This window comes from Macaca thibetana, chromosome 19 (genome assembly GCF_024542745.1).
Source record: "Macaca thibetana thibetana isolate TM-01 chromosome 19, ASM2454274v1, whole genome shotgun sequence".
NCBI classification, from domain to species: Eukaryota; Metazoa; Chordata; class Mammalia; order Primates; family Cercopithecidae; genus Macaca; species Macaca thibetana.
Window position 1 is genome coordinate 19418213 of NC_065596.1, and position 25222 is coordinate 19443434.

The 25222-nt window shown below is 55.2% G+C and overlaps 2 protein-coding genes across 7 annotated transcripts in view; both read left to right on the forward strand.

Moving 5' to 3' along the window:
• The window catches only part of MYDGF (myeloid derived growth factor), a 408533-nt gene that overhangs the window by 345440 nt on the left and 37871 nt on the right, over positions 1–25222 (forward strand). The gene's annotated exons all lie outside the window — the stretch shown is intronic.
• The window catches only part of DPP9 (dipeptidyl peptidase 9), a 51290-nt gene that overhangs the window by 4620 nt on the left and 21448 nt on the right, over positions 1–25222 (forward strand). For all 3 annotated transcript variants that reach the window (XM_050770133.1, XM_050770134.1, XM_050770135.1), the window contains exons 4-11: positions 4704–4960; positions 14182–14294; positions 15863–16036; positions 16113–16281; positions 17168–17281; positions 17721–17849; positions 19922–19983; positions 22312–22412. In XM_050770133.1, coding sequence (XP_050626090.1) covers positions 4704–4960; positions 14182–14294; positions 15863–16036; positions 16113–16281; positions 17168–17281; positions 17721–17849; positions 19922–19983; positions 22312–22412 — 1119 coding nt within the window. The remainder of the gene's footprint in view (positions 1–4703; positions 4961–14181; positions 14295–15862; positions 16037–16112; positions 16282–17167; positions 17282–17720; positions 17850–19921; positions 19984–22311; positions 22413–25222) is intronic.

Consider the following 25222-nt stretch of genomic DNA (forward strand, 5'->3'; position numbering starts at 1 on the left):
CCAAGTAGCTGGAACTACAGGCGTGTGCCACTACACCTGGCTAATTTCTGTATTTTTTTTTTTTTTTTTTTTTTTTTTTTTTGAGACGGAGTCTCGCTCTGTCGCCCAGGCTCGAGTGCAGTGGCCGGATCTCAGCTCACTGCAAGCTCCGCCTCCTGGGTTTACGCCATTCTCCTGCCTCAGCCTCCCGGGTAGCTGGGATTACAGGCGCCTGTCACCTCGCCCGGCAAGTTTTTTGTATTTTTTAGTAGAGACGGGGTTTCACCGTGTTAGCCAGGATGGCCTCGATCTCCTGACCTCGTGATCCGCCCGTCTCGGCCTCCCAAAGTGCTGGGATTACAGGCTTGAGCCACCGCGCCCGGCCTAATTTCTGTATTTTTAATAGAGATGGGGTTTCACCACGTTAGCCAGGATGGTCTTGATCACCTGACCTCGTCATCCACCCGCCTCGGCCTCCCAAGGTGCTGGGATTTCAGGCGTGAGCCACCGCGCCTGGCCTCGATTTTCTAATACTCTTAGGCTTGTTTGCTTTAATGGAGCATGCTCAGTCAGGAAGGGAATTGAAGAATGGACCAGGGAAGACAGGGACGGTGTGAAGGGCTATGATTGGCCCAGCCGTGGGCTCTAAAACCCGGCGGTTCTAGTGTCTGGTGGGCACATGCCTTAGGGGTCAGTTACTGAAGGGGATCTGTGTTCCTTCCCTTATCTGCACACACTAATGTCCCACCTGGGCACAGGCTGCTGGGTGACTCTAAAGGTTGCTCATCAAAGCTAAAGGCCCAGGCGGTGCTGGGGGCAGTTTGGTAGAACAGAGGATGACATGCTGTTTCCCCAGCAGCCCCCACTTGCAGGAGCACTTGCCTGGCCCAGGCCAGCTGCCTAAAGTCCACCTTGAGGCATTTCCCCATCTAGTGCATGGGTAGGACCCTGTCCTCACCACCCCCATACGCCCCTTGCCCCACGCCAGCCAGGGGCTCCCACCTTTTTGTCTGCCTTATCACCTTGTGGTCGGCCCGAACTCAGAACCGCAGTCAGCACTGAATCTACGGTTCCTTCTGGGCGTCCGAATACTTCCCCCATCTCTGACTACTCCCGCGCCCCTGCTCGCCACCAAAGCACCATCTCAGACACAGAGATCACAGAGCTTTGGAGCTGGGCATGGTGGCTTGCACCCCTCTCATCCCAGCTATTGGCTAGACTGAGGTGGCAGGATCGCTGGAGCCCAGGAGTTTGAGACCAGCCTGAGCAACATAGCAAGACCCCGTCTCTTAAAAAAAAAAATGAAAAATTTAAAAAGGAGATCACAGATCTGCCACCCAGCCTTGACAGAGACCGTGCCAGAAGGTCTAGAGCAGCTGATTGGCTGAAGGAAGGAGTAGGTAGACTTGAGTTAGTGGCCTGGAATCCGCTTTCATCTCTGCAGCTGTGTAAACTCTTGACTCCCTGAACCGCAGCACAGGGTGGTGCTAGGTGGAGAAAGCCAGTCACAGGCTCGCCCGCGCTCGCTCCCTCGCTCTTTCGCCAGCCTCTCTGCAGTCCGGGCTGTGCCTCCGGGTAGAAGAGAGGTGAGCAGAGGGCCAGGCTCCAGCACCAAGCCTCAGCCTGTCTGGAAGCTCAAGCTAAAGAGTCTAGCCACATCCAGAAGATTCCTGGAAGCTTCTCACGATGTCTCATTTCGTTTCTCATCTCCGGGATCGAATTTTTGCTTCTTGGGCTATCTGTGGTGATCAGAGGCAAGATCATCTTTATTGTTCTTTGCAGTGGAAATAAGGCACGCGGTTCTGTAGGTGCTTCCAGACAGGCTATCCGCGCACGGGTGGCCCCTTTGGGAACTCTGAAGGTCATATCTTTTCTTTGCTGCCATGAGCCAGGCTTGAATTGGGGCAGCACAGCTTAGAGGGGTGCTTAGGCCGCTCAGAGGAGCTCCCCGGACTCAGTTTTCTGGGCTTGTTGCCAGCAGTGCTCCGGACGGTGTGGGTTCTTGAGTGCTCAGGCGGTCCTGGTCCCAGCCCCTGCCTAACACCGCTCGTGGCTCCCCGCTGCCCTAGAGGGGAACTGCAGCTCTGCAGTGGGCAAGGACATCCTGGCGACCTGAGAGCCCTGTAAGTGCTGATATCCTTTGGTTCGTGTCTTTAGTTCCGTCTCAGCAGGAGCTGAACTAACAAACTGTGCTCCTCCAGGCTGTAGGGCAGGACACGCTGGCTCAGCCTGGATGGAGTAGGAGGAAACAAGGGAAGCGTTTTCCCCTGTCATTTCTTTGGAGTCAAGTTGGAGAGGAGCCTCCAGAAATCAGCCCACAGCCGTGATACCCAGAAGCCCCCTTCCCAAGGGGCCCCCTGCCCCTTGAGCCTTTCATATGTCCCGTGCTGAGGTGGCTTCTACTCTCCTTGGCTTCCAGGACCTTCCCTCAGGACATGGGTGTCTCGCAGAGCACTGCACGGGAAGCTCTCTGGGTTCCCACAGGACACGGGTGTCTCGCAGCGTGGCACGGGAAGCTCTCGGGGCTGCACTGTGGCTTTTCCTGCTGCAATTGCTGGGCTTGTCACACAGCATCTCAGTGGGAGGCTGGGGGCTGGGCTGCCTCCTTCGAACCCCCTTTGCTCATTCACTCGGCTCTGATTGGGAGCAAGCTCCAATGCCCTCCCAGCCTCAGTTTCCCCACCTGTAGAATGGGCTGTCACAAGCCCAAGTGAGGTGACAATTGCAGGTCCTGATCTTCCAAAGGCGCTCGTTGACGTCCTTGCCGCTCTTTCTCCCCCTCCCTCTCAGAGCGGCCTGGGGCTCTTTCTCTTGCATTGGTCAGCCTGTGGGGGCTCCCCTTGGCAAGAGGCAGAGTCTTTCCGGAACTGGCACGCCGCAGAGTCAAGGCGGCCCACTTGTCTCTGCCCTTTACTTCTCTCACACCCGGTCCCCGCTGTCCACTCCCTTGGGTTTTCCCACTTCCTCCGAGCGAGCAGCGACTTCCCCAAGCCAGGCTGTTGGTCCCAGAGGACAGGGCTTCTGGCGAGGTCGGCAGTCACTCGAAGCCCACAGAGGGAAGTGAGACCGGCCCCGGTGCCACCCCTTCCAGACCACTGGCTCTTGCAGAACTGGGTCACTGCGGCCATGTTTAGACTTCTGTAAAACAAATATTTGCCTGGCCAGTCCAGTCAGGTGAGGGCGGGAGTGGGGTGGCGGGAGCTGTGACACTGCAGCGGCTGCTCATGGTGGCTGCTTTGCAGATCCAGAGTGTCCTGAGCGGGAGGAACGAGTGGGATGTTCTTTGGGGAAGTGTGTGCCATTCACCCTCTCACCTGCACCTCCCCCATCCCGAGGCTCTGGAAATTCCAGTGAAGGCCAAATGTCTTCCTGGCTGGACAGCAAGCCAACAGCACAGGTGACCAGGATGGCTTTTCATTCCTTCACGCCCGGGCCTCTCCCGAGACCCAGCGTGTCTCCCCGCGGGCCCGGTGAGAGATAGTCATTCCACAGTGCTCCGCAGGATGCCTGCCGTGTGCCAGCCACCAGCTAAGGTTCTGGGAGCACAGCTGTGAATGGGACAGATGTGGGGGAGACAGGGGTCCCACAAATAACCGCTGTGATGACGGTGGAGGGAGGGGGGCAGCCAGGTGGCGTGTGAAAGGTGAGCAGAAGGACCAGCTTCGGCCTGGATGGTTGTGCGAGGTTTCTGAGGGCCTGCCAAGTACTTAAGCTGAGGTCTGATTAGAAGTTGGTCAAGCAGGCCGGGCGCAGTGGCTCACGCCTGTAATCCCAACACTTTGGGAAGCTGAGGGAGGTGGATCACTTGAGGTCAGGAGTTCGAGAGCAGCCTGACCAACATAGTGAAACCCCGTCTCTACTAAAAATACAAAAAAATCAGCTGGGCGTGGTGGCAGGCGCCTGTAATCTCAGCTACTTGGGAGGCTGAGGCAGGAGAATCACTTGAACCTGAGAGGCAGAGGCTGCAGTGATCCGAGATCATGCACTCCAGCCTGGGCAACAGAGTAAGACTCTGTCTCAAAAAAAAAAAAAAAAAAAAAAAAAAAAAGCATATATATATATATGTGAAGTTAAGTAAAGTGAGGAAAAATGCACTCCGAGCAGGAGGGCCAGCATGTGCAGGGGCCCTGTGGTGGAAAGGAACTCGGCCTGTTTGAGGAGCTGAGTGAAGGCTGGTTTGGCTGGGGCACGGGAATAAGGAGGATGAGATTCAAGGCCGTGGCAGGGGTCAGCGAGAGCCTTGAGGTGTGGCGAGGACTGCTTGTGACCCCGGGGACTGTGGAAAACCAGGAAGGGTTTTAAGCGATGGGGTCTTGGCAGTGGATGTGGAATAGCCTGGTGGGAGGTGGTTTCAGTCATTCAACCAAAGCCCAGCATGGCGGCTCACCCCTGTCATCCCAGCCACTTGGGAGGCTGATGCAGGAGGATTGCTTGTGGCCAGGAGTTTGAGACCAGCCTGGGGAACATAGTTGAGACCCCCATCTCCAAAAAGAAGAAAGTTTTTAAAAATCATTCATTGGAGAGGTGATGGTGGCTTGAATCTTAGCAGCTTTGGTGACATGGAGAGAGGTGGAGGTGGACCAACCCAAGAAGGGTTTAGGGAGTGGGAAGCGGCAGGGGTGGGCTCATCCGGAAGAGCCTGAGTGCCTCGCAAGGGGCAGTGTTGGAGCAGCTCGTAGGTAAAGCAGTTCTCCTTTCTCATGGTCTTTGCTTCCTCCGCACAGCTTCTCGCTGAATTCCGAGGGGGCTGAGAGGATGGCCACGACCGGGACCCCAACAGCCGACCGAGGTGACGCAGCCGCCACGGATGACCCGGCCGCCCGCTTCCAGGTGCAGAAGCACTCTTGGGACGGGCTCCGGAGCATCATCCACGGCAGCCGCAAGTACTCGGGCCTCATTGTTAACAAGGCGCCCCACGACTTCCAGTTTGTGCAGAAGACGGATGAGTCTGGGCCCCACTCCCACCGCCTCTACTACCTGGGTAAGCCGGGCCCTGCAGGCCGCCTGGGCGGGGACAGCATCTGGGACCGCAGTGCCCTGGTCCTCTCTGTTCCCAGAGGTCCGCAGGAGTCAGAAGATGTGCTCGGATGGGCGGGCCCTGGGCATGCTGTTCTTCAAGGCTCAGCCACAGACGGCTCTGACTACAGGGAAGGGCTGCCCAGGGTGGGTGGGGAGGTCCCCGGAGGGTCAGCCGTGGAGGGAGCCATGCACAGGGCAGCCCCGCTCCTCCGTGTGGCCAGGATGCCGTGGCTTAAGCTGGCCCTGTGGCTCAGAGCCCGGAGATTGTTTCCAGTGCTAGTCAGCTGGGTCCACCCCCTGAGTCACTTCCCAGCCACCTGGTCCGGGCTGGGTGGGGCTCGTGACAAACACGACTGGACTGAACCATTCCTAGAGGGAGTTGGGAGTAACTCCAGTGGGAGCTTACCATGGAGGCGCATCAGGAAGGATCCTGAGGCTCCAGGAAAGCCTCCTGGATGGTGGAAGCTGGTCTGCTGCCGGTGACAGCACAGGGGCAACTTGCCACACGCTTGCAGCCCCTGCTGCAGGCCCTGGATCAACACTTCCTCCTCTGGGCGTGTGCCTGCATGCAGCTCCTTCTGCGGCGTCTGCAGTGCCTCATGGGACTGGGCTCCTCTGCACCACAAATGCCTTCAGGGCGCGGGTTAGGCTGCATGTTCTCCAGCAGCCTCTGCAGCCATGGCGGGCCTGGCTCCCATGAGTTAGGCAGCGGATATCCGGATGGTACCCACTGCACCCAGAGGCCTTAAAAGCTGGGAGGAAGGACACCTTGGAGAGATCAGCCAGGCCTGTGTCTTTGAAAGCAGCGTGACACATGGCTGGGCACCACAGGCAGCGTCTCTCCCGCTTGGCACCACGGACACTGGAGCCAGATCATTCTCTGGGGTGGGGCCGTCCGGCCACTGCAGGGTCCTGAGCAGTGTTCCTGACCTCCACCCACTCCATGCCAGGAGCAGCCACGTCCTCAGACATCGCTAAGTGTTCCTTGGGGGTGGGGTGGCGCTGGGATCCTTGTCCAGGCTGCTGCGCTCATCCACGGGACTCAGGGTGGGGCCCTCGCCTCTGAGCCCAGGCTCGCATGTGCTGCGGCTCCAGCCAGCACTGGAACCAGTGAACGGCTGTCATCCTCTGCCTGTGGCTGACCACGTGCTAACGACAGTGACCAAGGTGGACACCAGGTGGCTGTCCTCTTTCCCCCGTCAGCGCAGTCCCTCTCCACAGACAGGCCGGTGTGGGCATCAGATGGCGGTTTGGCAAACAAAGAATTTAAAAGGAAGAATCATCCAGAATGGGTCGGCAGGCGACAGCCTTCTTCAGAAGTCAGGTTTTCCTGGTCCCCATTCGTTTCCTGACAACTTTGGCCGATCTCAAGCTACAGCGGGAGAGTCACTGCAACAGAGATCATATGGCCCACGTGGCCAAAAACATTTACTGTCTTTTATTTTTTATTTTTTTTAGAGATGAGGTCTCACTCCATTGCCTAGGCTGGAGTGCAGTGGTGTAATCACAGCTCACTGCAGCCTGGCACTCCCTGGCTCAGATGATCCTCCCAACCTCAGCCCTCCAGGTAGCTGGGACTAAAGGCACGTGCCACCATGCCCAGACAGTTTTTTGTAGAGATGAAGTTTTGCCATGTTGCCCAGGCTGGTCCCAAACCCCTAGGCTCAAGCAATCCTTTTGCCTCAGCCTCCCAAAACGCTAGGGTTTCAGGCATGAGCCTCTGTACCCAGGCTGTCTGGGCCTTTAAGAATGCTGGCCAACTCCAGTCTGGGAGAAATTGGACTGAAATGGCTTGAGTCTCAATAACCTGAGAGAGGTTGGCTGTTACGACGGCAAGTGTCCAGACCAAGGCTGCCATGGGCCGTTGCCCCTTTTTTTTTTTTTTTTTTTTTTTTTTTTTTTTTTTTTTTTTTGAGACGGAGTCTCGCTCTGTCGCCCAGGCTGGAGTGCAGTGGCCGGATCTCAGCTCACTGCAAGCTCCGCCTCCCGGGTTTACGCCATTCTCCTGCCTCAGCCTCCCAAGTAGCTGGGACTACAGGCGCCCGCCACCTCGCCCGGCTAGTTTTTTTGTATTTTTAGTAGAGACGGGGTTTCACCATGTTAGCCAGGATGGTCTCGATCTCCTGACCTTGTGATCCGCCCGTCTCGGCCTCCCAAAGTGCTGGGATTACAGGCTTGAGCCACCGCGCCCGGCCGTTGCCCCTTTTTTATCCCGTGGCATCCCCGGCCACTTGCTCCCGTTGGGGTTGCTGTCCTGATCAGGGTGTTTGGAGGAGTTTTCTGTGGCTGCCATTGTGAAAGTGATTCTCTCACAGTCTAGAGGGCAGAAATTCAAGATCAATGTACCAGTCCTGGCCTCTTCCAGCTTCTGGTTGCAGCCGGCATCTCTTGGCTTGTGGCCACAACATTGGAACCTCTTGCCTTGATGGTCACACAGCCTCCTTCTCCTACTCCTCTTCTGTCTGAAATTCCCCTCTGCCTTTTTTTTTTTTTTTTTTTTTTTTGAGATGGAGTCTCGCTCTGTCACCCAGGCTGGAGTGCAATGGTGCGATCTCAGCTCACTGCAATTTCCACCTCTCCTGGGTTCAAGTGATTCTCCTGCCTCAGCCTCCCGAGTAGCTGGGATTACAGGTGTCTGCCACCATACCTAGCTAACTTTTGTATTTTTAGTAGAAGCGGGGTTTCTCCATGTGGCCAGGCTGGTCTCAAACTCCCGACCTCAGGTGATCCGCCTACCTCAGCCTCCCAAAGTGCTGAGATTACAGGAGTGAGCCACCGTGCCTGGCCTGCCTCCCTCTGATAAGGACTCATGATACCATCTGGCTCACTTGGGTAATCCAGGATCATCTCCTCAGCTCAAGAGCCTTCACTTAATCCCAGCTGCACAGGCTTGTCTCTCTGTGTAACGTAGCCTCCACACCCAAGCCCCAGGGTGCGGACACCTCTCTGTCAGGGCCGTCATTCAAATCTCCGCCGAGCTGCTAAAAGGTACAGAAACTCTCCAAGCTCGTCTGAGCCATGAAGTACCCCTGGAGTAAAGGTGGAGGGGCATCCCATGGAATCCAAGAGCAGAAAGCTTGTTGGACCTCAGGAAGCAGCACCTGAGAACGGGAGCCTTCCAGAAGCCAGGCATCCTCCCGTGTGTGCGTCTCCGTGGGTCCACCCAACCTGGCTGCCCGCCTGTCTTCTACAACCCTCCACGGCCCCTGGGATTCCACGCCTCAGGTTCTAGCCACCAGCAGAAACGGAGGAACTTTCTCCAAATTTCCGGGACAAAGAATCATATTGACTCCGCATAGATGAGGTCGTCAGGTCGCCTGTGGCTTGTGTGTGTCTGGGGCTCGGATAGGCAGGTCCTCACAATACCCTGGAGGTACTGAGGGCCCACCCCAGTGGGCATGAACTTGGCAGAAACCCCAGAATGTACCTAGAGCAACTCAGAAACCAGACTGCCCCTTTCTGGGTGACAGTCACCCTTCACCTACTCCAGTCTGTCACTTAACACTCTCAGGGGCAGCACTGAGCTCACGTCACATCTAGGTTCTCGGGGCAGGCCTCCCCACAGCCTCTGAGTAATAATAACACTTCTTAGCACTAGCCCAGCATCCAGACTCCAAGGCCAGGCCTGGCCTGCTGCTCAAAGCATGGGACCTGTCCCCTCTGCTCCCTCTGGGGACCCGTGTCCTCAGCAGGCACCAGGTTTGCTGTGGGGCGTGTGGAGCTAATCACTGGGCCCCTCTGGAAGGCCTCTTTCAGATCCACATGATGAAGCCCCCAGCGTCAGGCTAGCAGGAGCAGCGGGGGAACATGCAGTTCCTGCTGCTGGGAAGATGGGCTGGGGCTGGCTCAGGTTCCAGGCCTCAGACTGCAGCACTGGGAAACGCTCCCAACCCCGCTCCTGCCCCATGCGGACCGGCCTCTCCCCACTGCAAACGGTGACTTCTGTGGCTGGAGGAGGCCACAGGGTTCCAGACAGCTCTGGAACTCCCTCGGAAGGGAAAGCAAGAATTCCTGTCTCCCGGCGTCCCAGGCCGAGACCCAGGGGAGAGCCCAGCCCTGTGTGGATCACAATCCCCCACCAGGCCAGCCACATGAGGCCACAGCGTGCAGTGACGGGAAACGGTGTTTGCGCAGGCCTGGATCACCGGGGCGTGGGTGGGTGACAGGTTGGCAGCAGGCGTGTTTGCAGGGGCAGAGCTGGTGAGGGAGGTCCGAGGAGGGATGGGGCATCAGAAATCCACAGGTCTGGGCAGTCACCTCCAGCCCTTGCCTCAAAAGGCCGGTTGTCACCATCATGGTGCGGCCAACAGCAGCTCACCCGAGGAATGTGCTGGCAGGGGCCATTTGGTGATCATTGATTAATCAGCCTGGAGGGAGGTGGCCCTGGTGTCCTTGGCAAGTCTGTGGGTTTGACTTCCTGTTTGGAAAGCTCTCGCTCTCCCGCAGAGTCCCTGTGGACCAGTTGCCCAGGCCCTCCCATCCCTCCCACCCCTCCTGTTGGCCCAGGGTGCTTTTTAAAAATTTAGATGTAATTCACATGGTTTCATTTTTGAAGGTGTCAAACTCAGTGGCTTTTAGTTGTGCATTCACAGAGTTGTGCAGCCATCACCATTGTCTACTTCCAGAACATTCCCTCACCCCAAAAAGCAACCCCGTCCCCATCAGCCATCATTCCCCAGCTCTGGGCAACCATGAACCCACTTCCTGTCTCTGTGGATTGGCCTATTCTGGACATTTCACACGAACGAAATCACACATCACTCAACTCTCATCCCCACGGGCGGCCGGACGGTTGGGGTCCCAGCAGCATCAAGGGCTCTGAGAGATTGAGTCGTGTTTCCTGCACTTGGGTTCTTTTGCTCACCCCTGACTCTCCGCACGATTTTTCTCCTTCCCACACACATCTCACTGAACTTTGCATTTTTCATAAATACACTTTAAAAGGAACCCTGTTAATCTAATCTTTTTCTTTAAGTGTATCCTTCCGTCACTACTGTACTTCACAAGCACGCTTCATCACATGTGGGAAACCTGTGTTCCTTGCCACAACTAGAAGTTGCTGTTTCTTTCTTAAAAAAAAAAAAAAACCCATCCTGGCTAACATGGTGAAACCCCATCTCTACTAAAAAATACAAAAAATCAGCTGGGCATGGTGGCAGGCGCTTGTAGTCCCAGCTACTCGGGAGGCTGAGGCAGGAGAAGGGCGTGAACCCGGGAGGCGAAGCTTACAGTGAGCCGGGATCATGCCACTGCACTCCAGCGAGACTCCATCTCAAAAAAACAAATAAAAATAAAAATTGGCCGGGCACGGTGGCTCACGCCTGTAATCCCCGCACTTTGGGAGGCCGAGGCAGGTGGATCACGAGGTCAGGATTTCAAGACCAGTCTGGCTAACAGTGAAACCCTGTCTCTACTAAAAATACAAAAAATTAGCCAGGTATGGTGGTGTGTGCCTGTGATCCCAGGTACTTGGGAGGCTGAGGCAGGAGACTCCCATGAACCCAGAAGGTGGAGATTGCAGTGAGCCGAGATCGTGCCATTGCACTCCAGCCTGGGCAACAGTGCAAGACTCTGTCCCAAAAAAACAAACTTTTAGGTTCAAGGGTACATGTGCAGGTTTGTTACACAGGTAAACTTGTGTCACAGTGGTTTATTGTACAGATTATTTTATCACCCAGGTACTAAGCCTAGTACCCAATAGTTCTTTTGTCTGCTTCTCCCCCTCCACCCTCCACCCTCCAGTAGGCCCCAGTATCTGTTCTGCTCCATGTGTCCGTGTGTTCTCATCATTTAACTCCCACTTTTAAAGTGAGAACGTGTGGTATTTGGTTTTCTGTTCCTGCATTAGTTTTCTAAGGATAATGGTCTCCTGCTCCATCTATGTCCCTGCAAAGGACATGAGCTCATTCTTTTTTATGGCTGCATAATACTCCCTGGTATATAGGTACTACATTTTCTTTCTTTTTTTTGAGATGGAGTCTCGCTCTGTCGCCCAGGCTGGAGTGCAGTGGCGTGATCTCGGCTCACTACAAGCTCTGCCTCCCGGGTTCACACCATTCTCCTGCCTCAGCCTCCGGAGTAGCTGGGACTACAGGCACCCGCCACCACGCCCAGCTAATTTTTTTGTATTTTTAGTAGAGACGGGGTTTCACCGTGTTAGCCAGGATGGTCTCAATCTCCTGACTTCGTGATCCGCCCGCCTTGGCCTCCCAAAGTGCTGGGATTACAGGCGTGAGCCACCACGCCCGGCCATATGTACTACGTTTTCTTTATCCAGTCTACCGTTGATGGATTTAGGCTGATTCCGTGTCTTTGCTGTTGTGAATAGTGAGAAGGTTCTATTTCATCCCACTGAACCCGCAGCTACAGTTACCCCAAAGGCAGCGGCAGAGGAGTTCCCCCAAGGAAGTGCCCTGAGCCGTCCCCAGATGGGGCTGGTTGGGATTCCAAAGAAAGGAACCCTAAATACCAGGGGGATGAGTCCAAAGCATTTCCTAGGGGCCTTCGGTGCAGAGTAGGCTTCGGTGTCCTTGCAGTGGGCATCAGAGAAAAGCACATTCTATAGCCAGGTGTGTCCTCGGCAAGGGGCTCAGGGTATAGAGTTTATGTGAGGGTTTAAGGATTTTGGCTCAGGGCCGGGGCTGGCTTTCGGTATTTATCGGTGCCTGGGAATGTTCTAGGCTCTGGTTCAAGCCTGCAGGGAAAAACCTGCAACTGGCTGGGCCACAGAGGTCAGGGCACTCTGTGATTTTTCAGTCAGGACACAGAAAGAAAGCAGGGGGAAACTGGAGGACCCTGCGGCTGCCTATAACGAGAAATAAAAATGGCACAGATATTATTTATTAAGCACTAATCCTGGAGGCGGTGAGCTTGTGGCTTTCCTGTTCTCTTAGCAAGCGAGGGCCGGGTGTGATGGCTCATGCCTGTAATCCCAGCACTTTGGGAAGCCGAGGTGGGCGGATCACCTGAGGTCAGGAGTGTAGAACAGCCTGGCCAACATGGTGAAACCCCATCTCTACTAAAAATACAAAAAATAGGCTGGGCGCGGTGGCTCAAGCCTGTAATCCCAGCACTTTGGGAGGCCGAGGCGGGCGGATCACGAGGTCAGGAGATCGAGACCATCCTGGCTAACACAGTGAAATCCTGTCTCTTAAAAAAAAAAAAATACAAAAAATTAGCTGGGCGTGGCAGTGGGCGCCTGTAGTCCCGGCTACTCGGGAGGCTGAGGCAGGAGAATGGCGTGAACCCAGGAAAGCAGAGGTTGCAGTGAGCCCAGATCGCGCCGCTGCACTCCAGCCTGAGTGACAGAGCAAGACTCGAAAAAAAAAAACAAAAAAACAAAAAGCCAGCATGGTGGCGGATGCCTGTAATCCCAGCTACTCAGGAAGCTGAGGCAGGAGAATCGCTTGAACCTGGGAGGTGGAGGCTGCAGTGAGCCAAGATCGTGCCACTGCACTCCAGCCTGGGTGACAGAGCAAGAATCTGTCTCAAAAAAAAAAAAAAACAAAGACAAGTATGAGGAGGTCCTGAAAAGACGACAGGATAGCACCAATCCAAGGCTTCCTCCTGGAGAAACTCAGGGTTGAAAATAGAGCAAGGAGGGGCCAGGGCTCCGAGCTGTCTGTGACTCGTCGTTAGCCATGTCATGTTTGTGGGCCACTGGACAGCTTTATGCTTGGAGGAGCCCTGTCCTGGTTTCTCAGTGGCGTTGCATGGAGAGGGGAAACCGAAGCTTCCCAGGGATTACCATCCTGCTTCTGCCATTCCCTTTTCTAATGACAATGGTCCCGTCATCCAGCAAATCTAAGACGTGAGCATTTGGAAAATACAGTTATTTTATTTGCCACTAAGAACCTGATCGCGCGTTCCCCAGTAAGACCTATCCCAAGCGCAGAGACACGCGTACGTGGAAAGCCACGTCCTACTGATGAAATACGCTGATTTCACAGAGGGTCACACGCATTGTGCCAAGAGCTTTACGTTGCTTAACTCATGTAATCCACCTAAAACCCTCACTTGGCAGCTCTCACTACCGTCATTTTCTACAGAAGCTTTGATTAAATCAGTGGTTTGAGGTTGGGGGTGATTCTGCGCTTGCAAGGGACACTGGGAGATGCCTGGGGATATGTGTGGTTGTCACGACTGTGGGGTGCCCCTGGCATGAAGTGGGTGGAAGATGGGGATGCTGCTTAGAGCCCCGCAGTGCCCAGGACGGCCCCACCCCAAAGGATGGTCCAGGCCCAAATGTGATTAGGGGTGAGATTGGGAAATACTGGACCAGGTGCATGCTTCCCCATTCCCTTTTTTTATGACAGTCTTGCTCTGTCACCCAGGCTGGACTGTAGTGCCGCAATCTCGGCTCACTGCAACTTCTGCCTCCCGGGTTCAAGCGATTCTCCTGCCTCAGCCTCCTGAGTAGCTGGGACTACAGGCATGCGCCACCATGCCCGGCTAATTTTTGTGTTTTTAGTAGAGACAAGGTTTCACCATGTTGGCCAGGCTGGTCTCGAACTCCTGACCTCAAGTCATCTGCCTGACTTGGCCTCCCAAAGTGCTGGGATCACAGGCGTGAGCCGTGTCGCTTGGCCCTTATTTCTTTTTGATGGTTTTGCTCTCCCTCTAATCCTACATTAATTTAATTCTTGTCCTCTGTAAAAGCCTTGATAAAGAAGGGCCTTGGAGAGCTGAACCCAACCTGTTGAGAGTTGGATGTTTGTTCCTGACTGCCCTTGTTGTTCTCTTGTGTACGATTTCTTTTTCTTTTTTTCTTCTGTCTGTTTTATTTTATTTTATTTTATTCTTTTTTTTGAAACAGGGTCTTGCTGTGTTGCCCAGGCTGGTCTCAAACTCCTGGGCTCAGGCGGTCCTCTCGCCTCGGCCTCCCAAAGTGCTGAGATTACAGACGAGAGCTGCTGTGCCCAGCCTCTTGTGTGCTGTTTCTTCAGTAATTTGGGCCATGAGATTCATCAGAAGTATCTCAGGTGGAAGACCCTACTGCCTACATATGCAAACCCGGGATCCATAGCTTTCCTGGGAGGGCTTTCCCGCCAGTGGCCTGGTAGAATGTTCTAGAAGCAGAGGGAACCAGCTAGGCCCAGCCGCAGGGAGTCAGCATCGTGGCTGAGGGCATCTCCCCATCCTGAGCCAGGGTACCCGTTCTGGGTGTTTCCTTTCTCCCCTTAGGGATGCCATATGGCAGCCGAGAGAACTCCCTCCTCTACTCTGAGATTCCCAAGAAGGTCCGGAAAGAGGCTCTGCTGCTCCTGTCCTGGAAGCAGATGCTGGATCATTTCCAGGTGAGCTGTGCTGTTGGGCGTGGGCCCTGCCGTGGGCGAGGAGGTGGGCAAAGGCCAGCCCCACAGGCCATACACACCTTCGGTCACCTCTCTTCCCCACCGGCTGTGGGTTTCCGCAAACCCTCCGTCCTGTGGACTGTGGCGGGTGAGCCTTCCCTCCTCCGCACGACCACCTGTACTCAAGCAACAGAGAAACTCTTACCAAAAGCATCTCTTTCTTTTAACCGCATCACCAAAGACTGGGAATTAACCTGGCTTGAGGCCCTTTTGGAGAGACTGGTTAATTATTAATCTCACCCAGTGTTGGCTCTCTGGGGATGGTTGAGGGAGGAAAAATGCCTTTTGCATTGGCGTGTTTTTGTGTTTGATGATTGGGAGGCCGAGGCAAGAGGATTGCTTAAGCCCAAGAATTTGAGACCAGACTGGGGAACACAGCAAGACCCTGTCTCTACAAAAAATAAAATTAGCCAGGCCTGATGGCACTCGCCTTGTAGTTCCAGCTAATTGGTAGGCTGAGATGGGAGGATCGCTTGAACCCGGGAGTGCAAGGGTACAGTGAGTCATGATCTCACCATTGCACTCCAGCCTGGGAGATAGCGAATCCCCCGGCTCTAAAATAGTAACAATGTAACAATAAAATAATATAACATTATAACATAGTAACAACATAAACATAACAATGTAACAATAATGACATCTAACCGTGTCTCTGAGATCCTGGCACTCCCACTTTCTCCACCACTGGTTCACTGGCCCTCACTTTGGCCTGTCTCTGCGTCCCCAAGCCAATGTCCTCATATTTACACTACTTTCCACAGAGTGTAGGGGGTAATTTTGCTTTAGATTCTGCTTTTTTGTTTGTTTGTTTGTTTTTTGAGACAAAGTCTCGCTCTGTCACTCAGGCTGTAGTGCAGGGGTGCAATCTCGGCTCACTGCAGCCTCTGCCTCCCAGGTTCAAGCGATTCTTCTGCCTCAGCCTCCTGAGTAGCTGGGACTACAGGCGCGTGCCACCCACACCCGGCTAATTTTTGTATTTTTAGTAAATGTGGGGTTTCACTATATTGGCCAGGCTGGTCTCAAACTCGTGACCTCTGGATCCGCCCACCTTGGCTTCCCAAAGTGCTGGGATTACAAAATTGAAAGCTCTTGATGGGAAGGGATTGTGAACAGGGTAGGAGGGTGGGGAGTCCGTAAGATTGGCACTAGGGACCCAGAGAGAGCACTCTGGTGGTGTGAGGCAGGGGACAGCCCATCCCAGGGGCCCCATCTGCCGTGGAGAGGGTCTGTGGGGAGGGAGCTCAGGAAGTGAGGAGGCTTCTGGCCCCAGAGTCTCCCCCGCCACCTCCTAGGACACTCAGCCAGTCCTGCAGGGCCAGGTTTGCTGGCAATCTTTGGCCACCCACTGGGTCAGGGGCTCCGGCATCCCATTCTGCCCAGTGCAGGAAGTTCTCTCTGGTGAGGCCCAAAGTCAGATTCCTTGGGAATGCCCCAGCCCAAGGATCTCTGCCCTGGCCAGTGGGGGATCCTCTTTGCCCGCTGACGCTGCCCCCGTCGCCCTGTGTTTCCAGGCCACGCCCCACCACGGGGTCTACTCTCGGGAGGAGGAGCTGCTGAGGGAGCGGAAGCGCCTGGGGGTCTTCGGCATCACCTCCTACGACTTCCACAGCGAGAGCGGCCTCTTCCTCTTCCAGGCCAGCAACAGCCTCTTCCACTGCCGCGATGGCGGCAAGAACGGCTTCATGGTGAGCCCCGGCCCTGGCCGCGTGCAGGGGCGGCGTGGCGGGTCCCTCCCCCTGAGCCGGGTGTCTCTGTCCTCAGGTGTCCCCTATGAAACCGCTGGAAATCAAGACCCAGTGCTCAGGGCCCCGGATGGACCCCAAAATCTGCCCTGCCGACCCTGCCTTCTTCTCCTTCATCAACAACAGCGACCTGTGGGTGGCCAACATCGAGACAGGCGAGGAGCGGCGGCTGACCTTCTGCCACCAAGGTGGGGCCAGCCCCTCCTGTGCACGGCCACCACAGCCACCTGGCCAGCTTCCAGAAGGCCCTGTTGCCCCCACAGCCAGGGTCTTCCTGCATGCACCCCTCACAAGCCACGCTCCCGTGCAGACCTTCTGTGGCCTGCCACGTCTCCCAGGAGGTCTGTAGTTTTCTTTTCTTTTCTTTTTTTTTTTTTTTGAGACGGAGTCTCGCTCTGTCGCCCAGGCTGGAGTGCAGTGGCCGGATCTCAGCTCACTGCAAGCTCCGCCTCCTGGGTTCACGCCATTCTCCTGCCTCAGCCTCCCGAGTAGCTGGGACCACAGGCGCCGCCACCTCGCCCGGCTAATTTTTTGTGTTTTTAGTAGAGATGGGGTTTCGCCGTGTTAGCCAGGATGGTCTCGATCTCCTGACCTTGTGATCCGCCCGTCTCGGCCTCCCAAAGTGCTGGGATTACAGGCTTGAGCCACCGCGCCCGGCCTCTTTTCTTTTCTTTTTTTTTTTTTTGAGCGAGTCTCAGGCGGAGCGCTCTTGCCCAGGCAGAGTGCGGTGGTGTGATCTCGGCTCGCTGCAACCTCTGCCTCTTGGGTTCAAGCGATTCTCCTGCCTCAGCCTCCCAAGTAGCTGGGATTACAGGTGCCCGCCACCACGCCTGGCTAATATTTTTTTTTTTTTTTTTAATTGTGACAAGGTTTTCTCATGTTGGCCAGGCTGCTCTTGAGCAAGAAAAGAAAACAGTTGGCTCGAGCTCTCCCTCCCTCTCCATACGTCTCCCTCCCTCCCTCCTTCTCCTTCCTTCTCTCTCCCTCTCTCTCATGCTCTCCTGGAGCCCCTGGCCATCCCCAATGTTAGCAGGCTGCTCACCCCTTGTTGATGCTCTCCGCCCCTCTCCCTAGGTTTATCCAATGTCCTGGACGACCCCAAGTCTGCGGGCGTGGCCACCTTCGTCATACAGGAAGAGTTTGACCGCTTCACTGGGTACTGGTGGTGCCCCACAGCCTCCTGGGAAGGTAGGTACCTTCCATTTTTCAACATGCTCCCGGGCGTGCTTTTCCTCCTGGAGTCACAGTCTGTGTCCTTCCTGCCCCTTACTCCTTTTACCTCAAACCACCTCCGTGGTCTGTCAATACCAACACCTAGAGAGTTCCTTAACGACTGTAGACATCGCTGTTGCTCTAAAAGGGGACACAGTTCAGCCCGTTACACCCCACGTGGCCACTTCCCATGCCAGTTCATGCTGGGAATAGCCTTGCTCTGCTTCCCACTGCACAGAGGAGGAAACCGAAGCCCAGAGAGTTGGGACTGGCATACGGTCTAGCGAATGGCAGAGCCGGGGTTCTGGTTTCAGAGCCCACGGTGCCCAGCGTCAGGCCCTGGTGCTGCAGAAGAGGGTGGGCTGATGGCAGGGACTCCGCCGCCGGCATCCTCAGTTTGCCCACCCCTACCAAGGTTCAGAGGGCCTCAAGACGCTGCGAATCCTATACGAGGAAGTCGATGAGTCCGAGGTGGAGGTCATTCATGTCCCTTCTCCTGCACTAGAAGAAAGGAAGACGGATTCGTATCGGTACCCCAGGACAGGTGAGTGCTCGGTACATGTGAGGGGCCAGGCCGCCAGGCCGGGGATCTGAGGCCCCTGGGGCATGACTGGTGAGGTGCACTGTCCCCCAGGCCCTCTGAGCTGCACAAGTGTGCTCTGGGCATCTGTGGCCGTGTAGGGGGAAGGCTTCTGCCCTGCAGGGGACGCCCCTTTCTCCTGGCTTACCATGGCCTCCTGATCACATTGCTCAGAGGTCAGCAAGTCGTCTCTGGAAGGGGCAGGGGGACAGGTGTCTCAGGCTTCTAGGGCCAGGCGAAGGCAGGCTAGGCTCTCTTGCAACTGTCCCACCCTGCTGCTGGAGCACAAAAGCAGCACGTGCAGGAATGGGCGTGGCCGCGTGCCAAGAAAACTTGACTGAAGTTTGGATTGCAAATAACTCACCTTGAGATACATATGATTTTCATATTAGCCAAAATGTCCCTCTTGTTTTATTTGTTCATCTTCTTAACCATCTCAGAACGAAAGAAGGATTTTTCGGCATACAAAAACAGAAGGCAGGCTAGATTTGACCCTCACACTGTAGTGGTGTTTGTTTGTTTGTATGTTTGTTTTTGTTTTTGTTTTTGTTTTTGTTTGAGACGGAGTCTCGCTCTGTCGCCCAAGCTGGAGTGCAGTGGCACGATCTCAGCTCACTGCAAGCTCCGCCTCCCAGGTTCACGCCATTCTCCTGCCTCAGCCTCCCAAGCAGCTGGGACTACAGGCGCCCGCCACCTCGCCTGGCTAGTTTTTTTTTTGTATTTTTTAGTAGAGACGGGGTTTCACCGGGTTAGCCAGGATGGTCTCGATCTCCTGACCTCGTGATCCACCCGCCTTGGCCTCCCAAAGTGCTGGGATTACAGGCTTGAGCCACCGCGCCCAGCATGTTTGTTTGTTTTTGAGACAAGGTTTCACCTTGTGGCTCAGGCAGGAGTACAGTGGTACCATCACAGCTCACTGCAGCCTCAAATTCCTGGGCTCAAGTGATCCTCCCACCTCTGCCTCCCAGGTAGCTGGTACTACAGGTGTGCGCCACCATGCCCAGCCAATATTTAAATTTTTTGTAGAGACAGAGTCTTGCTGTGTTGCCCAGGCTGGTTTCGAACTCCTGGCCTCAAGTGGTCCTCTTGCCTCGGTGTCCCAAAGTGCTGAGATTGCAGACGTGAGCCACCATGCCCGGCCACTCCCAATTCTTAAACCTCTTTCCAATTATTTAAAAATACCTCTGGAGCCAAACAGAACACACATGCAGCCCAGATTCCACATTCAGGCCTTGGGTTTGCAACCCCCGTGGGACCATATAAGATCATCGTTCTTGCCCGTACCCCGCAAGTGCCTGCTCTGTGCCGTGCTAGATGGAAGCTTCATGTGGGGTCTTTCCAACTTCCACTGCAAATGAGCTAAGTCAATCTCTTCCCCCTTGTTTGACAGATGAGAAAACTGAGGCTCAGAGATGTCACCTGCCCTGGGGGCCAGAGCCACGAGGGCTGGAGTTGAGTTTCTTGTAGGTCTAGCCAAAAAAATTAAGCATTCTCTGCTCTGCTAGGGCCTGCGCCCTCTTTTGGAGCCTGAACTAAATCCCACTCTTCAGAAGCCTCTTGGGTCCCTTATTCTGTTGCCATTGGCCTCCCAAGGGCGCAGGTCTGGCTGTCACACGGCTCCCTCGTTTTGCATGGGACACACCCCACTCGTCACGTTGTCAGTGGTTTCACTGTGATGCTTGGGCCTCGCTGTCTGCTCTGGAGCTCTCCCAAGGCAGGGATGGCATCTTCCTGGTGTCTGCGGCTCCCACAAGCCCCAGCTCTCAGCACAGGGTGTGGCCTGGGTTCTTAAATGAGAAAGCCGAATGTCACCTCACTGTCGGGAATGCGATCCAGGCCCAAAATCTTAGAAGGTCCCTGCCTGAGGGGCGTCACGCCTGTACCAGCGGGACGGTGTGCCTGCAGACAGACCGCCTCCCCCGCACCAATTGTACACCTCTCTGTGGACGTCACTCTGCAGCCCAGGCCCCCCACGCCGGCTCTCGGCACGCACAGATGACACCTGCTTGGCGTTCACCTCACTTCGGTTTTTGCAGGCAGCAAGAATCCCAAGATCGCCTTGAAACTGGCCGAGTTTCAGACCGACAGCCAGGGCAAGGTAAGGGGGCCTGGTGCATCCTAGAGAATCTTCCAGATGACGCAGGGAAGGGCCGGGTAGGCAGCTGGGCGGATGGGCAGGTCACTCACTTCCCTTGCGGGGACACGCCCAAGGCCCCAGCCCTGCTGCCTGGCCCACCTAGCCATGGGCCTTCCCTGCGTGTCTCTGGGCCAGGGCCGGGAATGCGGCGTGGCAAGCTGGCCTCCCTGCGGTAAGGAATGAGTGCTGGGCAGGGGTCCTGCGAGGACAGGCATGGCAGGTTCTCCCAGGCTCCCCCGGAGGGGGTGATGTGTGGATCTAGAGCTGCCCTCTCTCCAAGTTTCTAGAACAGAGAACTCCGCAGGGCAAATGGCTGGGGGACCCCAGCTTCAGATGGGGTGTTTCCTCCAGCATTTTGGGCAGATCCTCAGGGATCAGTTCACTGGACCCGTCAGCTACTGTGGGGAGGAGAGTGATCTGCGTCCCCATCCCCGCACCTCGTCAGATCCAGCACACAGGGTCCTCATCACCTGGGGGTCATCTCAAAGGACCCCACACCCTGTAGACGCCATCAGGCAGCAAAAGGTATCATCACCCCGCAGCGAGACGGTCACCAGCAGATCATACCAGTGACCACATCTCCCTCGGCGCCCGTCTCCCAAGCCACCCGCTCCAGCCCAGCATATCCCTCCCTTCTCTCACATCCCTGCCCTCCCTGGGGACCCCCAATAGCCCCACACCGATCCATTCTCTCGGAAGTTGCAAATCCCCTAAGACCCAGAAAGATGTCAGGAAGTTAAGTAACATCACATTGGAGAACTCACAGACGGAGCCCTGGACCAAAGAGGCTGGGGCAGAGGAGACGAGATGACGATGGGGACACAGGCGTCCAGGGAATCTTTCCTTTCCCCTACGCCAGAGGATGGGAGGCTGGGACAAACCAAGGAGGCCCTTGTGCACTTTTGCAAAAATGATACAATGTTTTGGGGAAGCATGTAAGATAAAACGTACCTGTTTTCATAATTTGGAGGGTTGTGGGTGCTTTTTGACCTGGTTAGGCCCTCTCCAAACCTCTTTTGCATTCTTGACAGAGCATTCTGGCGGATTTGAGGCGGTCAGTCTGAGTGGCCTTGCCAGTGATCCACATGAAACCTCCCTCCAGGCTGGGCTTTTGCTTTGCTTGTTTGTTCTTGTTTTTTGAGACAGGGTCTCACTGTCATCTAGGCTGGAGTACACTGGTGCAATTATGACCCACTGCAGCCTCAACCTCCCAGGCTCAAGGCAATCCTCTCGCCTCAGCCTCTGAGTAGCTGGGACTACAGGCATGCACCACCACACCTAACTAATTGTGGGTTTTGTAGAGATGGGGTCTTGCCATGTTCCCCAGGCTGGTCTCGAACTCCTGACCTCAAGTGATCCACCTGCCTCGGCCTCCCAAACCGCTGGGATTACAGGCGTGAGCCACTGCAGCCAGCCCCGCCAGACTGTTTTAGTGGCTCCTTGCACTCTCAGATGTGCAGAGTCTTTAGGTGGACTTGGGTGACGCCAATCAAACAAGGCGGCTTGGAGATGTAGGACTGGTGACCCACTCAAGTGGTAGAGCTGGAGGCCCTGCTGCCGTTTCTCCCTTCGATCCCCCAGAGACGCCGTGCCAGCCCCGTTTAGGCACAAGGAAGCCCTAGGTCCCCTTTCTCTAGATCCCCTGGAGATCCCATGTCAGCCCCATTTAGGTTCGAGGAAGCCCCAGGTCTCCTGTCTCTCAATACCCTGGACATGCTGTGCCAGCCCCGTTTAACATGGGGAAGCCCTGGGTCTGGGGACTGTGCTTGCCCAGAGCCACCTGGCTCTAAGGGATAGCCCAGACCAGAGCCTTGGGGTCCAGGCACCCACTGGGGTGCCGCCATTGGCTCACCCAGCCCACCTGCCCCGGTTGGGTGTAGTCGTTTGTTCGGGCCATGACAAAGGACCACAGACTAGGAACTCAGTTGAAATTGACAATGTCCAACACCAAGGTGCTGGCAGGGGGCTCCTTCTCCATGGCTTCTTGGTGGCCGTTGCTTCCCGATTCTCTTCTCCAAACGGCCTCCCTCTGTGTGTCTATGTCCACGTGTCCCCCCGTAAGGACAGCAGTCATGCTGGATCAGGCCTCACCCTCGTCCGCACAACCTTGTCTTAACTCAGTACATTTCCAGTGGCCCCATTTCCAAAGAAGGTCGCGTTCTGGGGTTCTGGAGGCTGAGACTCCAGCATCTGAATCTAGGGGGAACATGACGGGACCCTGCGCAGTGGTCTTCTCCTCCGAGCAGCGCCGGGCAGGCCAGGGCATGACCCACACCTGTTTCCCTTCAGATCGTCTCGACCCAGGAGAAGGAGCTGGTGCAGCCGTTCAGCTCGCTGTTTCCGAAGGTGGAGTACATCGCCAGGGCCGGGTGGACCCGGGATGGCAAATAGTGAGTGTCTCCGGCTGGAACCTGAGGAATTCACCTGCGGGGCCCCGGACCATGAGCAGCCACCGAATCCGCCTCCTGGCCTTTCGTGCCATTCCTTCCATCTGCTCACATGTCTTCCCGCAGTGCCACCGCCAGGACAGGCCTCAGCCCAGTGTCCAAAGGGCCTTCCTGACCTCAGCCAGTCTGAGGATGACACACTGGACTTATGAGTCCCAGTGTTAGTACCACTAGGACACGCTGATCCAGTTACCCAGAGTGTGGAGGAGACCTACAGAGGGGATTTCAGGTGTCCCCAGACCTCAGACTCAGAAAAACTCAGTCACAAAGTAGAGGTGCTCCCCTGTACTCACTCCCCAACCTCCCACCCTTGTCGAGGAGAAAACTCTACCGCTTCCCTAAACGGGGGCCCCAAAACCCAGTGGGCAAAATTCAGCCTCTCCCTGTTTGTGTTTTTTTTTTTTTTTGACGGAGACTTGCTCTGTCACCCAGGCTGGAGTGCAATGGCGTGATCTCCGCTCACTGCAACCTCTGCTGCCTGAGTTCAAGCAATTCTCCTGCCTCAGCCTCCCAAGTAGCTGGGATTACAGGCACCTGCCACCACGCCTGGCTAATTTTTGTATTTTTAGTAGAGATGGGGTGTCAGCATCTTGGCCAGGCTGGTCTTGAACTCTTGACCTCGTGATCCACCCGTCTCGGCCTCCCAAAGTGCTGGGATTATAGGTGTGAGCCACTGTGCCCAGCTGTCTGCCTGTTTTTATACATCCCATGAGCTCAAAATGGCAGTTACGCTTCCCCCGCTGTCCCGAGATGGAGTCTTGCTCTGTCGCCCAGGCTGGAGTGCAGTGGCGCAATCTTGGCTCACTGCAAGCTCCGCCTCCCAGGTTCACGCCATTCTCCTGCCTCAGCCTCCTGAGTAGCTGGGACTACAGGCACCTGCCACCACGCCCGGCTAATTTTTTGTATTTTTAGCAGAGACAGGGTTTCACTGTGTTAGCCAGGATAGTCTCGATCCGACCTCGTGATCTGCCTGCCTTGGCCTCCCAAAGTGCTGGGATTACAGACATGAGACACAGTGCCCGGCCGGCAGTTATGCTTTTATTTATTTATTTATTTATTTATTTATTATTATTTGAGATGAAGTCTCACTCTATTGCCCAGGCTGGAATGCAGTGCGATCTCGGTTCACTGCAACTGTCATCTCCTGGGTTCAAGAGACTCTTCTGTCTCAGCCTCCCGAGTAGCTGTGACTACAGGCACCCGCCACCATGCCCGGCTAATTTTTGTATTTTTAGTAGAGACAGAGTTTCACCATGTTGACCAGGCTGGTCTTGAACTCCTGGCCTTAGGTGATTGGCCCGCCTTTGCCGTGGCATTTATGCTTTTAAATGATTGGGGGCAGAAAGGAGGGGATCCACAGAAGATTTTATCACACATGGAAGTGATGTGAAATTCACATCTCGGCGTCCATGCATAAAGTTGTGTTGGCACACAGCCACGCCCACTTGTTTGCAGACTGTCAGTGGCAGAATGGAGTAGCTGTGATAGAAACCATGACCCACCAAGCTGAAAGTATTTCGTATCCAGGCCTGTTTCACAGAAAAACTGCTTCCTCTGCCCTACACACTTGCTAGGCCTCCTTTCCTTTTATATTTTGTGTAAAAATGGGGTCTTGCTCTATGGCCCAGGCTGAAGGGTAGTGGCACAATCATAGCTCACTGCACCCCTGAACTCCTAGGCTCAAGCATTCCCCCGACCTCAGCCTCCTGAGAACTTAGGGTCACAGGCCAGAGCCACCATGCCTGGCTAATAATTTTTTTGTTGTTATTGTTTTTTGTGTTTTTTTTGAGATGGAATCTCGCTCTGTCACCCAGGCTGGAGTGCAGTGGCTCGATCTCGGCTCACTGCAAGCTCTGCTTCCCGGGTTCACGCCATTCTCCTGCCTCAGCCTCCCGAGTAGCTGGGACCACAGGCGCCCGCCACCACACCCGGCTAATTTTTTGTATTTTTAGTAGAGACAGGGTTTCACTGTGTTAGCCAGGATGGTCTCGATCTCCTGACCTTGTGATCCGCCTGCCTTGGCCTCCCAAAGTGCTGGGATTACAGGTGTGAGCCACCACGGCCGGCCTTCCAATGGAATGTTAACAATGAATTCTATTATGTGCTGCTTCCATATGTACGTTTGCTAGGACTGTGGGTGTGAGTCACCACGCCCGACTAATATTTTAAATTTTTTTTTTTTTTTTTGAGATGGAGTCTTGCTCTGTCGCCAGGCTGGAGTGCAACGGCGTGATCTTGGCTCACTGCAACCTCTGACTCCCAGGTTCAAGCAATTTTCCTGCCTCAGCCTCCTGAGTAGCTGGGATTACAGGCACGTACCACCATGCCCAACTAATTTTTTTTTTTTTTTTTTTTGAGACGGAGTCTTGCTCTGTTGCCCAGGCTGGAGTGCAGTGGCCGGATCTCAGCTCACTGCAAGCTCCGCCTCCCGGGTTCACGCCATTCTCCTGCCTCAGCCTCCCGAGTAGCTGGGACTACAGGCGCCCGCCACCTCGCCCGGCTAGATTTTTGTGGTTTTTAGTAGAGACGGGGTTTCACCGTGTTAGCCAGGATGGTCTTGATCTCCTGACCTCGTGATCCGCCCGCCTCAGCCTCCCAAAGTGCTGGGATTACAGGCTTGAGCCACCGCACCCGGCCGCCCAGCTAATTTTTGTATTTTTAGTAGGGATGGGGTTTCAGCCATGTTGACCAGGACGGTCTCGAACTCTTGACCTTGTGATCTGCCCACCTCAGCTTCCCAAAGTGCTGGGATT